This window comes from Populus euphratica, unplaced genomic scaffold, assembly GCF_000495115.2.
Source record: "Populus euphratica unplaced genomic scaffold, PopEup_1.0 scaffold5.1, whole genome shotgun sequence".
NCBI classification, from domain to species: domain Eukaryota; kingdom Viridiplantae; phylum Streptophyta; class Magnoliopsida; order Malpighiales; family Salicaceae; genus Populus; species Populus euphratica.
Genome location: NW_011499848.1, coordinates 3,251,292 through 3,268,635, shown reverse-complemented (window position 1 = coordinate 3,268,635; position 17,344 = coordinate 3,251,292). Strand labels below are relative to the sequence as shown.

The 17,344-nt window shown below is 34.0% G+C and overlaps 4 protein-coding genes across 4 annotated transcripts; 3 read left to right on the top strand and 1 right to left on the bottom strand.

Moving 5' to 3' along the window:
- Positions 1-235: 235 nt before the first annotated feature.
- LOC105115641 (uncharacterized) lies at positions 236-1,032 on the bottom strand. Its single transcript, XM_011012590.1, has one exon. The coding sequence runs from the start codon at positions 822-824 to the stop codon at positions 276-278; it is 549 nt and encodes a 182-aa protein (XP_011010892.1). The 5' UTR covers positions 825-1,032; the 3' UTR covers positions 236-275.
- A 3,429-nt stretch (positions 1,033-4,461) lies between these two features.
- On the top strand, positions 4,462-6,228 carry LOC105115631 (F-box family protein). The gene has a single exon (XM_011012579.1). The coding sequence runs from the start codon at positions 4,900-4,902 to the stop codon at positions 5,977-5,979; it is 1,080 nt and encodes a 359-aa protein (XP_011010881.1). The 5' UTR covers positions 4,462-4,899; the 3' UTR covers positions 5,980-6,228.
- Positions 6,229-9,754: 3,526 nt separating this feature from the next.
- Positions 9,755-15,474, top strand: LOC105115621 (Chaperone DnaJ-domain superfamily protein). The gene is made up of 10 exons (XM_011012568.1): positions 9,755-10,011; positions 10,775-11,681; positions 12,021-12,150; positions 12,243-12,694; positions 12,999-13,079; positions 13,178-13,276; positions 13,845-14,003; positions 14,152-14,238; positions 14,379-14,450; positions 14,966-15,474. Exons 2-10 carry the CDS (start codon positions 10,884-10,886, stop codon positions 15,281-15,283), a joined length of 2,196 nt encoding a protein of 731 aa, XP_011010870.1. The 5' UTR covers positions 9,755-10,011; positions 10,775-10,883; the 3' UTR covers positions 15,284-15,474.
- A 1,004-nt stretch (positions 15,475-16,478) lies between these two features.
- On the top strand, positions 16,479-17,310 carry LOC105115612 (desiccation-related protein PCC13-62-like). Its single transcript, XM_011012556.1, has 2 exons — positions 16,479-16,675; positions 16,781-17,310. Exons 1-2 carry the CDS (start codon positions 16,553-16,555, stop codon positions 17,147-17,149), a joined length of 492 nt encoding a protein of 163 aa, XP_011010858.1. The 5' UTR covers positions 16,479-16,552; the 3' UTR covers positions 17,150-17,310.
- Positions 17,311-17,344: the final 34 nt, after the last annotated feature.

Genomic DNA, 17,344 nt, shown 5'->3' with positions numbered 1-17,344 from the left:
CTTCGGTTACGTGAATGCAGGGAATAGGCAAGAAGCAGCAGCAGAATCAATCAAGCATATTCTTAGGCAACAAACAGGTGTAAGTATATTATTATTATCTTTTCTACACAACCTTTTACTTTGAACCTAAAGAATTGGCCCGAGAAAAAATCATTACTATATTTAAAAATAAAAATAAAATTGTCCATCAGCATAAAAGTGAAAACTCCAGAAAATGAAGCACGAGAACCAGAGAGACCAATAAATTAGGTTTTGAATATAATAAATTTTTTCAGTTACAGTTTCACCCCCTTTATTTTTCCAATTTTTGCTTCATGAACTTCATTCGCCTCCTCCTCATCTTTAAAAGTGAACGATGATAATGGGAAAGATTTGGAGAAACCTGCAGGAGTCTTGAATGTAATCAACGCAGCTGGAATGTCACCGCTTACATAAATTTCACTCAGAGTAATCCAAATCAAGAACTCCTTGGCCTTAACACCAGTCAAATTCCTGATCCTGTTGGGCTCAAAATATGCTGTGACTTCATTGTCATAGCATACGGCTACCTTGTCGAACTTGTGATCTTTTCTCTTGCTCTTGTGCTTGAGCGAAACAAACCCTGTGTCCTTAATGTAGCAGTATTCCTCTATCTCTTCTAATACTGTTATCAGACCACTTGGCAAGCCCTTTTCTGTCAGCAAGGAAATAATCTTCTCTCTGCATGTTTCATCTCCATAACAAACCTCTGCCCTGGCCCTGATATCTTGTGTCACCATAGACATGTCTTTCCTCCTACGATGTCTTGATGTCAAGAGGTTTGCAGTTGGTTCTGGCGCTGACATGGCTGGAGCCAGGGGATGTGTGTACCGATACCTGGGATTTTCAAGGAAGTTGGAATATGAATTGGTGTGATGTGGTATTTGTTTCTTGAAGGACGGTGGAGAACGAATGCGTGAATATATGCTGTTTTGGTTTCTCAAGCAATTCAGAAATTTGATTGGTTCGGAGGAAGGAAAGAAAGAAGAAAAATAAAAGAATGAGGATTGGCGTGTGGCGTTTGTGCAGCCACATATAGCACTACAATAATTATGAATAAGGTGAAGCATTTGCTGGACATTAAACTATTAATTAAATTAAACTAATTATTTTAAATTAGAGTAATAAACTAAAAAGTCAGGATGTTTTATTGTAGCGCTGCTCACCCGAGCATTGTGGATTGTGGATTTTTATAGTGTATCACAATGCTTTGCAAGGTTTAGTTATGAATTTATACGTTGTTTGGAATTATTTTTTTTTATAATTGAATTTAATTATAGTGCTTGATTTGAAATATTCCATTAATAAATAACCTGAATTAATATGTTTTGATGACATAAAATCAATTCATTTTATTTCATACCTCCATTACCTCATCTTATTTCTTTAAATATTTTTATAAAAAAAATGGGGAAATAAATATTTTATAAAAGTTAATTTTAACATTTAATTTCTCTTATTTGGAGTCGTTAATCAGATGTGTTGACTTTTAATTTACTTTTATAGTATTTTTGGAGATTAAATTTTATTTGGAATCTAATTCTTTATACTTAGAAGAGTTCCAAACATAAAATTTCATTAAAACCTCGTGATGAAATTCAATTCAACGACTTTCAAACATGTTGTTATAGTTTTTTACATCTTTTATCCTTGTTGTTTTTAGTTTTGAAATCTTGGTCCTTAAACTTTGTTTTTCCAGCCTTTTTATACCTAAATGTTGAGATAAAAAAAAAAGTGTCGGAAAGGGAGAAGAAAAAAAAGATTTTGGTTGGCTACATTTCAAATATAAAAAAATATTAATATTGATGTCAATAAATTTAACTAAAAGAGATGAATTTGATGGGAGTGGTTCTAGCCTTTAATTATGATGAAAAAATCCAATGCTTTTAGGCTTTTATTTTCAATAGTTAACCTTAAATTTTGTTTTTCTTGCATTTTAGTTCATATGTATTAAAATATGAGAGATAAAATTATTAGAAACGAAAATAAAAGAGAATTTTTTTTCGTTTAACTACATTTCGGCCTTAATAAAGGCCAATCTTAACTCAGTTGGTTTTATGTGGAAAAAAAGAGTTTATCAAGGATGGTTTGAGTCTTTAATTATAACCTAAAAAAAATTAATTTTAGTATCAATAAATTTATTAAAAAAAAAGAAGTTCAATGTAAATAATTTAAGTCCTTAATCATGACAAAAACAATGGATTTAGACTTGCAAAGTTTATTGGATTTGGTTTGAATTTGAGATTTTAGATTGACGGTTTTTGTGGATTCTTTAATATTTTTGGGTGTTTCTAAGCAAACATAAATTGAAATTTAGGTTTTAGAATTCAAATAAATCAGATCTTGATTTCTAGATTATTGGAGGTGGGTGGAGCTTGTTGTAGCAAACAACATGTCACCTACCTAGAAAAACAAACACATCATTTATTTATTTTTTTAAAGAAAAAATCTTACATGAATGACAAATAATCAGGGAGGCACGCCTAGGTTTTTTCATTTTTATGGCTAGACACGCGGGCTTGGCCGGAGTGCTTAGGCTTGACTCCATTAGGCCTTCCAAAACAAAAACCAATTAAATTCATATGATATGGTATCATTTAAAAAAAGAAAGAAAGAGAATGGAGATAATTAGCAATAATTTTATGTGAAACTAATACAAATAATTATTTTAAAATTTATCATGAATATCCAATAAAAATAAACATATATTAAGTTTTTATATAATTTTTTTATTTTCATACAAAATGATGTAAAAATTATCTTTGCATTTTTTTTTATTTCAACTTGCTTTTTATATCATGGTGAATCTTTATTAAAAAAAGCACCTGTTATAAATAATAAAAAAAAACAAGCTTTATATGTATAAAAAATAAATATATAAATAAAGAAATGAGTTTTAGCTAGACAATGAAACAAGTGTCATATTAACTTTTTTAAAGATAAGTTATATTTTTATTGGTTTTTCGAGTTGTCTAGACTCATCAGGTCAACTAAAAAGATTTAAAACTTGACTTGTTGGTTTTAATTTAATAAAAAATATAAAATAGTTTCTTTTTATATATATATATATATATATATATATAAATCCCTTCCTTTATTTTTTCCTTTTCTTTAAATTATTTAAGATTTTTTTATTTTATCTTTAAATATTTAGTTGGTTTTGAACTGATATTTATATTTTATTTTAAATTATTTTTATAAAATTTTATAATTTTAAATAAATATCTTAATATTTTATTGATGTTTAATTATAGGAGTATCTATTTCTATTATTATATCATTAAATTAAAAATAATTTAAAATAATGTTGTTAAACAATATGCCGTTCTCTTTCTAAAAAATAGTTAATCGTACTGCATGTCATATAATACCTGTATCAAAGAAGTGTATAATGCTAACATTACAGCACAATCATTCCAAGTTTCAAATCTTGGGTACTCTCCTGGAATTATGCTTGCCTCTTTCATCTTAGCTTTCTACACCCTGCGGTTCTTATACAATACTGCCATCGGGTTAGCTAAGGTGGAGTGAAGCATTGCAATTTAGTTATAGTTTTATTTTTTAATTATTATTATTATTATTTTGTGTTTTTAAATCATGTGTTTATGTTAAAAATAAATTTAAAAAAAAATATTATTTTAATATATTTATAAATTTATAAAAAGTGAATAATGATATTCTATTTTATTGCTAAAATTGGTGTCATAAAAGTGTGAAGATTTCATCACGACCCCTTTCATATGGAAAGACAAAGTGCTAAGCTCATATTCGAATAATTCTTCCTAAGATTCCATCCCGTGGAAAACTAGACAAGCCATTCACTTTGTAAGGTGCAAAAACTCCATGTCCATCTACAAGATCTAACTCTGATGATAAATAAATATATTCGTCTTTATAAATTTAATTAATAGAGAAATACTCTGTCGTTTTAACTTAAGAATATGTCTCTTAGTGAAAAAAAAAAAACAAATAATTAGCTAGATACTTTCGGTGTATTGCTACTCCATATGCACTTAAAAATAGGATCTATGGATATTGTCACAGGAGGTCTTGTTTTATACAAGTAAATGAACAAATGTATATTTAAGTAAATAAATAAATGTGCCTACTAACGTGGTGTGGATATTTTTATAGCATGTTTAGATCGGGAAAAATATTAATTTAATACTTTTAAAATATTCATCTACACTTTTATTATAAATATTTTAAAATAATTTCAATATATCAAATCGCTAATGTGTGTATTGTAAAAGGTACTTAGAAATAATTTTTTACTGAAACTTTTTTTTTTATAGTATTTGGTTTGGTGGTAGAGATTTTTTTAAAATATTTTTTATTTAAAAATATATTTTTTATATTAAGAAATAAAAAAATTAAAAATTAAAAAAAAATCTTGAAAAACACAGAACAAAGAGTGAAAAAGGGAACCTGAAACCACTAGATCTTGCACGCAACTGATTATCACGTCTATGTGTCCCATTATTATAGTAGTGATCAAGGGTCCAGAAATCAAATCTGTTATCAAACTAAACCATAACCGTTAGATAACAGATGAAGCATTTGATGATTCCCTGATTCTCTCCCTTCCCTTTGATCAAGTCTCTTCCTTTCAAGCTCCTTTTCAATCTGATCTCAAAACTCTCTAGTTACTAAAAAAGAGAAAGAAAAATCCCTTTTTTTTGCTCATTTCTTTGTGTTTGAGACTGTAAAATTCCTTTCTTTATCACTCAAATGCATCTTTGACACCAAAAATGGAATCCCAATTAACCCAGATTAGAGAAGGTTGGTTTCTTTTCAATCTGGTAAGCTGATCCTCGATATCCTTTTTGTTATTTTTTCAACTGGGTATCTGGGATTTTCTTTTCTTTTTGCAATTGCATTATGAATTCAAGAGATGGGTTTTTACCTGATGAAGTTATTATTCAAGTTCTCGCTAGATTGCCTGTTAAGTCTTTGTTTAGAGCCAAAACTGTATGCAAACTTTGGTACAAATTATCATCAGATAAGTATTTTGTTCAACTATACAATGAAGTAGCAACTAAGAACTCAATGGTATTGGTAGAGGTTTCAGATTCACCAGAGTTGAAATCTAGCTTAATTTGTGCTGATAATTTAAGGGGTGTATCAGAACTTTCACTGGATTTCTTGAAAGATAGGGTGAAAGTCAGGGCCTCATGTAATGGCTTGTTGTGTTGCTCTAGTATCCCTGATAAGGGTGTTTATTATGTTTGTAATCCGATGACCAGAGAGTTCAGGTTGCTTCCCAGGAGTAGGGAGAGGCCTGTGACTAGGTTTTATCCCGGTGGTGAGGCTACTCTTGTTGGTTTAGGTTGTAATTTATCAGTGCAGAAGTTTAATGTTGTGCTGGCTGGTTATCATCGGACTTTCAGTCACAGGCCAGATGGGACATTTACATGCATGGTATTTGATTCGGATACAAATAAATGGAGGAAGTTTGTATCTTTTCAAGATGATCGTTTTGCACTCATGAATAGGAACCAGGTTGTTTTTGTCCACGGTTCGCTTCATTGGTTAACTAGTGGTTGTTCGTATATACTTTCACTTGATTTGAATTGTGATGTTTGGAGGAAGATTTCGTTGCCAGATGAGGTGATTTACAAGGCGGGGAATAGAGCGCATTTGTTGGAGTTGGATGGGTGCTTGTCTGTGATTCAGATATCAGAAGCATGGATGAAAATTTGGGCGATGAAGGACTATGAGAGTGAACGGTGGCATTTGGAGGATAGTGTGAGCTTGAGATGTATTAGGGGAATGGTACCTGGTATTTTCCCAATAAGCCAGACGAGAGAATATGTTTTCCTGGCAACGTGTAAGCAGGTTTTGGTGTATCAGCGGAAGAGTAGAGTGTGGAAAGAGATGTATTCTGTGAAGAACAGTTCTCCACTGCCATTGTGGTTCTCAGCACATGCCTTCCGGACCTCAATCTTCTTGTGTAATTAAAAATGTGGTCTGTATTTGATCAAGTTTATGCGCAGAAATTTATAGGTTCCAGTATTTCCACATTATAATCAGGATAAATATTCGTGTTTTTTATTCATGAACTATGTGATTTGTTATGGTGTTATCGCTTTGGCTTGGATCTTTTCCTCCATCATGAATAATTAGCAAGGTAAATTTTCTACTTGTTTATATGAACTGAGATGCCTGCGATGTGCCTCTTCTGAGACAATCGATTGCAGCTTTGCACTTGATTATACTTCTTTTGGGCTCTATTTCCCATGTTGGCAATCATTTAACCTTTCAGTTCCGTTATTGGATGGCTATCAAAAAAACCTTTGTTTCTGCGTGTGTTTATGATTAGACTGACATGGGAATTCCTGCTTCTAGAACTGTCTCTCTGCGGGTGGCAAGAAATGACTTTTGTGCATGTACATGAAGTATAGGAAATGGCTTCTCGTAGCTCCACCCTGAACTGCTTAGTATTGACTCTCTACACAACATCTTTCCTTTCTTCTTCTTTCTCTAACAAAAGTTTCGATTCAGAATGCGTTTGGTTTAGTCTAATCTGAATGCATATCGGAAGTGAGCAAATTTTACTTCACTTCGGCTTTGTGTTCCTAGCAGCCTGCTCTAGTGATTTTCCTTTTTTCTTTTTCTCGATATTCTTGGCGGGGAATTTTCAATCTCGACACTGCAAATCCCGAACCCTCCGCTTGGAATCTTTAACCACTGATTGATTGATGCTTTATTGGCTACCTTTCTACCTTTCTGCTAGGGAAGCATGGTTTCAGTTGGAGGAGGTTTAAATATTTTATGCCTAGGAGATCTCAGCTGTGGGCATTCCGTATTTTCAGAAGGCTGATACTCCCATTTTCAGAAGACTGATAAAAATTACTAGGAGAAGGCGGGGTGCAATGACCTTGTTCCTGGCTAGCCGTGTGACCTGGGACCTTCTCTGCCTTGGCGCATGCATTATACGGATCAATGGCAGTGCCTGGAGGATAGGCGGGCTTGGTAGAAAGCCGAGATGGAGTTTGGTAAGGTCTCTTTTGTCAAATTGGGAGTGCGTTTGTCGAAATCATTTCCCTTTTTTTTAAGAAAAGTTTGTTGAGATCTATCATCAACACTGAGGCATTTTTTATTATGGTCATTGCGATGAGGTTGGAGGAGGCATAATTGATCAACTAGCTTCAAGGAGAAGAGTAAAATTATACAAAACATCAACAGGGTTATGGCTCAGTGGTTATTAGAGACGCTTTCCTTCCTTTGAACTTGGTTTAAGTTCCAATGGGAATAGAGTTGGAAGGTTCTTTCTTTCATGTTTTTATTGAGTTTCTTTCTATGCGGTATGCTTGTCACCCCCGCGGTATGGAAGGTTCTTTCTTTCATGTTTTTATTGGGTTTCTTTCTATGTGGTATGCTTGTCATCCCCGTGGTATCTTACTTATTCACTGGACTTACTATTCACTGGACTTGCAGGATATTTAATGGACTGTGAGATTAGTCGTAGTGCACGCAAACTGGTCCGGAATAAAAATTTAGTCGTGATGCACGCAAACTGGTCCGGATATTCATATTAATAATAAAAAAAAATTTCTGTTGACATGTAAACTAGTTTAAAGATATTTTTATTATCAAATAAAAAAATAATGCAGTAACTCTCCGGATGTTGGTTTCAAGTAGCTAGCACGTTTGTTCCCATCTTGTTATTTTGAGTCTGAGTAAAAAATAAAGAGTGAAGAAAAAATCCAATGAAAATAATTTCCAGACCTGTTCACGGAAAAGGAAACCAGTAAAGGCATGTGGACAGGCGCACCCCACGTGTGGTCGGTTTTGACTCCGCTTTTAATTATATTTATAGTTATTTTTTAAAATATATTTTTATTTAAAAATATATAAAAATAATATTTTTTTATTTTTAAAAATTGTTTTTAATATTAGAGTATTAAAATAATTTAAAAATATAAAATAATATTAATTTTAAAAAATAAAATAATTTTTTTAAAATATTTTCAAAAACATAAAAATAAACATAACTCTAAAACTCCACCCATATCTAATATGCTTTGTAGAAAGTCTTTTTGTTGCAAGATAAATTAGTGGAGGCATCTTTAAATTGTTTTTGAAGTAATTTTATATTGTTTTAATACACTAATATTAAAAATATATTATTTTAATATTTAGAAGATAAATACTAATAAAATACCGAATAAGCTTTAATAAAACCCTGCCATCTCCTCTTTTGTGTCCTTAAACAATATATAATGAACGTGGTTTTTTGTTTTTGTTTTTTTAAATTACAATCAATCAAATAAATTAAGTCTTTTTTATTTGAATTTTATTATTTTTAAATTATTTTTTTATAATTTTATATCATTTTTACATGTGAATATTAAAAATAAATTTTTAAAAATAAAAAATATATATATTATTTTAATAAATCTTTAAACAAAAATCATTTTACAAAACAATTTCAATTCCACCACGCCGCGGAGGAAATGCCATCGCTGTGATGCGCTGCCGCTGCTCATTACAATATTTGTCTTTTCCTTCCCTCATTAGTCATTAGTTTAAAATACACACGCGCCATGTGTGCTTGGCAACAGAGCCACGCAAAAGATCCACTGCCTTTGAGCTCCTTAAAATCTCCTCATACTCTATTTGTCAACAGAGGAAGAACTGTTCTGAAGTCTCCAATCTATGGGCTCAGGTCCACAACCACCTCCTCCTCCTCCTCCTTTCTATCTTAAAACTACCGACCACTGATTTTCTTTTAATCTACTTTGTTACTGTTTCGGCTTCTCAGAACTGTTAATTGAACAGAGCATAAAACTCCAGAAAGGTATTGTTGTTTTTATACTTGGAGATAAATTTTTGACCGATTTGGGATTTTGGTTTGCACATATAACGACCATAATCAAGCCGAAAACATGAGGTTTAAATACCCAACACTCCGATTATGTTGAAGTAAACATTTAATTCAGATTTTAATGTCAGTGAACTTCATCATATTATAGCAATAAACAATCAAAGCAGATCAAATCCCATGCTCAAATCATATCATATCGAGTACTAGTTCTTGGCTCGATTGGGTAGGAGACAACGCCCAGACACCAATTAATGTCCACTAACCTAAGACCGGACCAGCTTCATGCAAAGAGTGATTATTAAAAAAAAGTATTGTATTGTATGGCATGGTAACCTTGTAACAACCCGTGATAGTTTTTGTTTTTTATTCAATTATTAAAAAAAAAAGTAACTTTTTACATCAAATTTATAAATAATTGTATTTTAAATATTGATTTTATAAAAACTAAAATAATATATTTTTTATTAATAAAAACTTGTTTTTTATTTATTTTATATACAAAAATTCAATAAAACACATTTTTTTAAAAAAAATTACAATTAAAAATATTTTATATTAATCCTAGTCTTTTCAACTACAGCCAAAAAAACTAGCTATAAAAATACCAAACCCATGCTAGCCCTAGCACAAACCGAAAACATCACACCTTGAGAGTTAACAGTGTATGTTCAATTGTGTTTTAACTTGATCCTTGTACCAGTTTTTTTTCCTAATTCATCCCTTAATTAAAAGTAGCAATTCAGTATTTCCGTTGAATAGCGTAAAAAATTTAATAAAGCACGAGATGATTGTAAAAATAAAGGGTCAAATTAATAAATTATGGTAATATAGGGACCAAACAACACCATTGACCCCATCAATGGATGAAGATGACGATACTTGTGAGAAAAACAGCTCCGTTGTGTTTCATTCACAAAATCTAACAATATCATTACTGCACACACAAACAGAAACAGCCTTATTTCCTCTATTTGTTTTTCAATCAGAAGAAGTCAAGCTAAGAAAATAAATGACGAACTGGTCTTCTTAGTTTTATTTTCATTAAAAATGCTCATATGCTTCTCAGTTTTACGGCTTTTTTCTCACTAACAAACTCTATTTTGTCTTCTGGGTCCGACTTTTTTCTCTTTGTAAGCTGTGGACTTGAGGGTTTGCTGCTAAAGGTGCGCCCTTTACTACTGATCGGATCATCTTTTTGTCGTGTTACTTTTCAAGTTCTCATTTTTCTTAACATCGTTGAGGATAGTAGGCTACTGGGTTTCTTGCTTTTGTTAAATTTGTGGGTTTGACTCTTTAGTGGGTGTTCATTTTTTTCCCTTGATTTTCAGTTGAAGTCACCAAATTTGTTTGTTCTTTGAATTCTAGGGTTTTTTTTTTTTTGCTTCTTTAAGTTTTTTGATGATGTTTGCATCTGAAATTCTTGGAATGTTTTTTTTTTTGGCTTGATTTCAATCTCCCACATGTGGGGCGTGTTACCGTTTCTGTCATTAGATCTCATTTTGTTGGTGATAGTAGCCTGTGTGCAAGGTTAATGTTATTGCTAGTTTTCTTATTTAGCTCAAAGGGTTTTTTGTTGCTTGTTGTGGTCCTGTTTCCCTTTTTCTAAGGTCGATTGGGGTTTCCTTTCATGCAACACAAATCTACAACCACATTCACCTGTTTGGGCAAAATTCCCATTGTAGTTTGGGGGAGAACTTTTAGAAAGTAGAAAATTTGGACTTGCAAAGATAAAAGATTCTTTTGCATGTGTTTTTCATTGATGTATAAATATTGTAAGTGTTGAGATATTTTGTGATGCTGTTTGGATTTTGCGTCATCTAATTTTTTGGTGTTGAGATATTTGCTAGAAGCTTTTGTTGCCTTTTCTTGTATTAAGCAATGCATAAAAAGTTCGCAGACTTAACTTTTCATGTTCCTTGGTGACAGGATATGGTTTTCATGTGTGAGGAATCTTGAATTTTATGCCGTATTTGATAGAACTACAAATGTTTTGAGCCTACTTTCTCTCTAACAAGTGCTTCGTAAATAAACTATCATGGCTCGGAAAGGTAATCAGCATAGGAATGGGGTGGACCGCCATTCATCAAATCACAAGAAAAATATTTCAGATTCAGATAATAATGGACGTGGTAAAGGAAGTGCAATGAAGGTTTACCCTGGAGAGGAACTCCCCAATGGCAACCAGCCAAGTAATCCTACAGACAGAGCGAGGAAAACAGCCCATGCTGAGGGTGAGGACAATCTTATAAGAAACTCTGGAGATTTTCAGAGAAAAGAGAATCAAGAGATACATGAAGTGCTGGATGTTGAGGAGCCCGCCTCTTCTATGACTAATTCAATGGACTGTGGCAGTCCTTCGGTGGAAACTCCTGGTGTAACACAAGACAATGGAAAATTACCTGGCAGTGAAAGTGGCCCAGAGCATGCAAAAAGTGGACTGGGTCACTTGTTGAATGGTCTGCATCTGAAAAATATGATGGAAAATGTGGATATGGTGGTTGGAAACTTGAGGGTATCAGCTTTGTCCGTGTTGAAGGTGGCAGGTGAGTGGCTGGAGAGGCAGGAGCCACCTTTTGTTTCTCTAAAAACCAATATATATGCTTCTCGTGATTATGTTAAAATGAAGGTTGCAAAAGCATATCCTGTTGTTTTAAAAAGGCTCTTGCAATTTGGGAACATTGTGCTTCTTTTGTCAATGGTATGGCTGGACTGTACTCTCAGAGGCATGGATTCCTTTTTACGGCTGGGGACAACATCCTTTTTTTCTGTCATTTGGTGTAGTATTCTGTCAGTTATTGCAATGGTTGGAATATCCAAAATTCTTATCATCCTGGTAAGCTTGGTTTATGCTTTCATCTAGACACTTGTTAGAATCCTTCCTATGCATCTTTATACCTATTCCTTTTAAAACCAAACCAGTCAATTGCTGTTAAATTTGTTAAGTTGTTAGTTTCTTTCTGTTATATTTTTAAAAGCCTTAAATTCTTAGTCCATTGTCATATTCTCTTTGTAATGTTGTAATTGTATGGAATTTTGCATCACTTTGTTGCTGAATGTTGCATTGTTGCAATTCCCTGCTACCTCCTCAAGGTGTTTTCCATTGTCATTTTTTTCAGTTTAACTGTCATTTATATGCATGGTTGTGATCTGTTTCAAATGTTGAATTACTCAGGCCATAGCTGCATTTGTGGGGGTTTTCATAGGTCTCATCCTTGGACTTTTGATAGTTGCCATTTCTGGACTTGTTTTCCTGTGGTTTTATGGAAGCTTCTGGACAACAGTATTTGTTATTATCATCAGCGGTAATTTCTTTTTCCCTTTGTTGACATTGAGCACCTCATTGTCTGGATATATTTGTCGAAGCATATTGAGTTTTATTTCCATTATCATCCAGGCTTGGCATTCATGTTCAGCCAGGAACGTCTCACTCTTTTGATCATCACTATATATTCCACATACTGTGTGTGGTCATATGCTGGATGGATTGGTTTACTTTTGGCTTTGAATCTATCATTTTTCTCAAGTGATATTCTGATATACATCCTAAAGAATAACATCAACCGACAGAGAAGATCTGGTAGAACCTCTGAACATTCTGCAGGAATGGAAGGTCGTCCAGGCTTCTTCAACGAGGACTCCTTTCATGCTTCATCCTTTGAGACTGGCCCGGGTTTTTCAGCAGATCGTAGCCCGGGAGTACCTTCAACCAGTGGGGCTGATTCCGAGTTGACTTCCGAAGAGGAAGTTGTTCGGTTATTGAACTGTACCGATCACTACTCTGCATTGGGTTTGTCCCGATACGAAAACATGGATGTTTCTGTTTTGAAGAGAGAGTATAGGAAGAAGGTAATGCCATTATTTGTCAGCTCACGCACTTCATAATAACTATTATGCCATTCTGTTGCAAGTTTTAAAACCTTAACTATATGTATAGTCAGTGAATAAACATCCATGTTTTGTCACTCTGTAACGACTGGATAGATATGTTTCTTCAGCTGGTCACCTTTTAATTACCACCAAATTAGATTTTCCTTTATGAAGATTAAAGACAGACCCTGTAAACATGCATGATAACTTCTTGTAATCAAATGAAAAGAGAACTGAAAATTGCTTGTATATATCACTTCAGACCTTTTGAATTGGTTATCAGGCCATGCTGGTTCATCCTGACAAGAACATGGGAAATGAGAAGGCTGCAGAAGCTTTTAAGAAACTTCAAAATGCATACGAGGTAAATTTGTTTGCTTGGCCTGGTTTATTGCATGAAATAAAAGCACTTAGCATTGGATTCATGATATGACTATATTGTTCTTATAATGTCTTTTTTAGGTGTTACTTGATTCCTTGAAGCGAAAAGCATATGATGATGAATTGAGAAGGGAAGATTTGCTGAACTATTTCCGTAGTTTCCAAAGCACTTCACAAAAGGTTTGCATACATAATTCATGTTCTTTTTGTTTTGTGCTACTCTTGATAGCTGACCTTGAATTATTCTCCTATGCATCCACTTTGTATTGGTACCGGCTCAGTGGTTTATTTCTTGCCTATTTCATTTTTTTTTGTAGCTTGTTTTGCTTCAAAGCATTGCTGTGTGTTTGAAAAGTCAAAAATCACATCTTTTTTACTTGGACTTGTGTAACTTTCGGCCATTGGTCATTCCACAAATGTAACTGGAAGGGAATAAATATAGTCCATGGTTTTGGAGTTCTCATTGATTGTGAAACCTATGTTGAAAAGAGTGACATATGACACCTTTGGCAAAACCGTCATTCATCTGGCATTTCCTTGTTCCCTATTTGCTCCCATAAGCACATTGAACTGTCTGAAATGTTTTAGAGCATTATATTCTCATATGCTCGGTCCTATGCATTGCAAGGAAGCAATATCTAGATAATCTTTATGCAGCCCTTCACTTGGTCTTGGGCAATAATTTCCTTCTCTGAATTATGCCAATCCGTTCAAATAACCTAGGCTGATAATGTGATTGATTGACCAGAATGGACAGCATGGTCTTTTTGCCTCTGGGTTTGCACGTTCAGAGGTTGATGGTGACGACCCTTTTGGAGAATCAAGGCGAATAGCTTGCAAAAGGTGTGGCAACTTTCATCTTTGGATACATACCAAGAAATCAAAATTGCAAGCAAGATGGTGCCAGGTTTTTTATATCCCCCCTGAACATTTCTTTTCTATTCTCATTTGTTTACAAAAGTTAATATTCAGCTGATTACCATAGTTCCAGACTGGCTCCTTCCAAATGGGATGGTGGTGTTTTTTTTTTTAATTTTGGGCGTTTTACTTTGAAGGACTGCCAAGATTTTCATCAAGCAAAAGATGGAGATGGATGGGTTGAGCAATCTTCACAACCCTTCCTTTTTGGATTACTGCAGAAGGTATGTGCAATTGGTCAGAATTTTGTTTGTGGAAAAGGACAACAGAAAATTCTCTTGTATGTGATATATATAGAAGTGATCATTTTGTTCAGTATATTGGAGTATGATCTGGCTTTCTCACATAAAATTATTTTCAACAGGTTGATGTTCCCACTGCATATGTTTGCGCAGATGGCAAGATATATGATGCCACTGATTGGTATATTTGTCAGGTAAATCAATTTCCTATTGGTATCTGAAAGTTTTGAACATATCTTGAAGACAATTTCTCCTGATATCTTGAACATACTCCTAGTGAGGTTATCTGACAAGGAAATATGAAACAATTTAGGAAAAATTAGTGATCAGGGATGACTGAAGGGTTGCTGGTGTCTGTTGACTTTATTTAGATGCTATTCAACGAATCCAATGGAGCAAGTAACATCAACTTAATTGGAATGGCATGGTAGAATAGGAGAGAATAATTTAGCAGGCATTTGCAACTGCTTGCCCTCCTTCACTAATTTCTTGGTGGTGAGGCTGGGTTATACTATCAACTTCCAGTGATGTGTTTGTTAAACTGTTTGATATTGTTTCTTCAAATGCTGTTTCCACGATCATGAGATTATTTGAATTCAATTTGAAGTTTGCAAAACATAGAAGTGGCATTACTTTTAACGCAAAATGCTTCTATAATCTCTCACATTGGGACTGGGATTGAATGTGCATGATGTTGAATTTGGTGCAGGGAATGAGATGCCCAGCCAACAGTCACAAGCCAAGTTTTCATGTAAACACCAGTGTGACCTCCAAACACAACTCCGGCAAAGGATCAAGTTCAGGACAAAGAAGTGGTCGGATGCCAGCACCCAATATGGAGGAAACCATGACAGAAGAAGAATTCTTTGAGTGGTTACAGAATGCAGTGCAAGCGGGCGTGTTCAACAACCACAGTGCTGGTACCTCTACTGAGAGCCCATCAGCCAAGGCTGGAAATGGTAAGAGCAGTGGAGGTGGCAGTAGTGGTGGCAATAAAAGGAAGAAAAAAGGGAAGAAGCAGTGGTGAAAGTTAGATATTCTTACATCCTTGATACCTCAAGTCTTGTAAGCATTTTGTGACCCTATAAAGAGGGCTAATAGGCTTCATCTTCAAGAGAGATCTGTGATCTTTACTAATTTAAATGAAGGCGTGGGAAAAAGGTTTCAAGTCCATTGAGTTGGATGCCGCTTGAGTAAAAATGGTCCATTGAGTTGGATGCTGCATGAGTAAATTGCTGCGATGTTTGTTTACCTTGGGTTTTCTCTCTGTTAGAAGTCAGATGAGGATCACATCAAACAAATAGACTGCCTGCAAGAATGGCAGAGACACTCAACACAGCTTTTACTACCACTTTACAAGGCTTCAGCTATATGCTCAAGTATTTGTTCGAGTAAACAGGCAGGCTCCAGCGGACGTTGTTAGCGAGTTAATGAAGGGGGTAGATAAAGAAGATGTATTTTCAAAATAAAGGAAAAGGAAAAAGTTTAAATTAGAACAAACCATATCAATATTATTAAGTACCAATTGAAAAAAGTATGTTCATTCGTGCTTCCGTGCTAAGCTATGCCGATTTTCTCTAAATTTTTTCCGTGCTAAGCTATGCCGATTTTCTCTAAAAAAATTTTCTTTTTCTGGTGAGAATGCGTCGGATTAAAGTACTCAACTTTAACACGCACAAACCTTTTTCTACTAGAAATTTTATGAGTTTTATGAGTTTTTGGAGTTTTCCATACAAGATTGTGATGCATTAACTAACTAAATATTTTTTTTAAAGTGTGGTTGAGGTAAAATTGAATCACAGCACTTTACACCCCAAAAGGGAACCGTACTTAGTATTGCCTCGATTTCAATCATAACTTTTCAATTAAACTCCTAATAACCCTTCAAAGACATGTGTCAATTAAACTCTTTATATTAATAATTTAAGCAGATTAATATATTTTTTTAAAATATTTTATATCGACTTGTTTAGATTCACTTGGTTGACAATTAACATTGTTTTTTATTTAAAAAGAGGGGTGAAAAAAAACTGAAGGCCTAGCCGTGTGGGCCTGTTTTAGGCTTATGCCTCTACATTATTTTATAACAAGCCCATAATTTTTTTATTGGTTTTTTTATTATATTATTTTTAATTTTATTATTTAATATTGATTTTTTTTATATATAAATGATTGTTTGTAGAGTTGATTATAGTGAACCTCACTTGTTTCTTCTTCTTTTTTCTTTGATTTCGTAACCCAGTGGATTTCCAAGGCCATTGCTGGATTTGAGCCCAAAATCATTTGAAAAAAAACCATGGATGCCGCTTTTGGGAGATCATTGTCTCCAACTTTCATCGCATCCAATGTCATCCCTGATGTTGAACTGACGGGATATGTTGGAGCAAACCCAAAACTCCAGGTTGCAGCTTCCAAGAAGGTAATGATATTGCCCCAGGTTCATAACAGATTCACTCTATCAAACATTCCATAATATTTTTTTTGGTCCGTAATTGTTGAAGCGTACACGTTCGTGTGTGCTCAGCTTGTTGCAGGCCTTTTGGCTGTGGAGTCTGGCCAAGCAGCAGTCATCCGAGGACGGTTATACGAGTATGCCTTTACCAGGTTGCACCCATACGGGATAGCTGTGTCAGAGTTCACAAATCGCATTTCAGATCCAAGGAACAAGCTTGGGCATGAAGGTATAGAAGATGAATACCTTGTAGTTCCGAAAAAGTTGGGAGCAGAGGATCAAATTGGAGGCAATGTTCTTGCTGGAGATGAGTACTCAGTGGAATATACAAGGACAGCTGAAGAGATACTGAGAGTTGGGTATTGTTGTGGTAATGAAAGTATTACAGGAGGGTTCTACCCAAAGGGAGCTGATGGTCGAATTGCTAAATCCCATCTATAACATTGCTAAAGCTTGCTAGCAGAAATAATAGCGAGTAATTCTGTATTTTCAGCTCTAATTCAATGTCCAGCTTTCAATTTCTTGTTATCACCATAATAAAATTAACTTTAATTGAAAATATATTTGTATTTTTTATTTCCTTTCTGTGTGTGTGGGTGTCTTTGCAATACCACAATAAAATATTTCAAAACATGA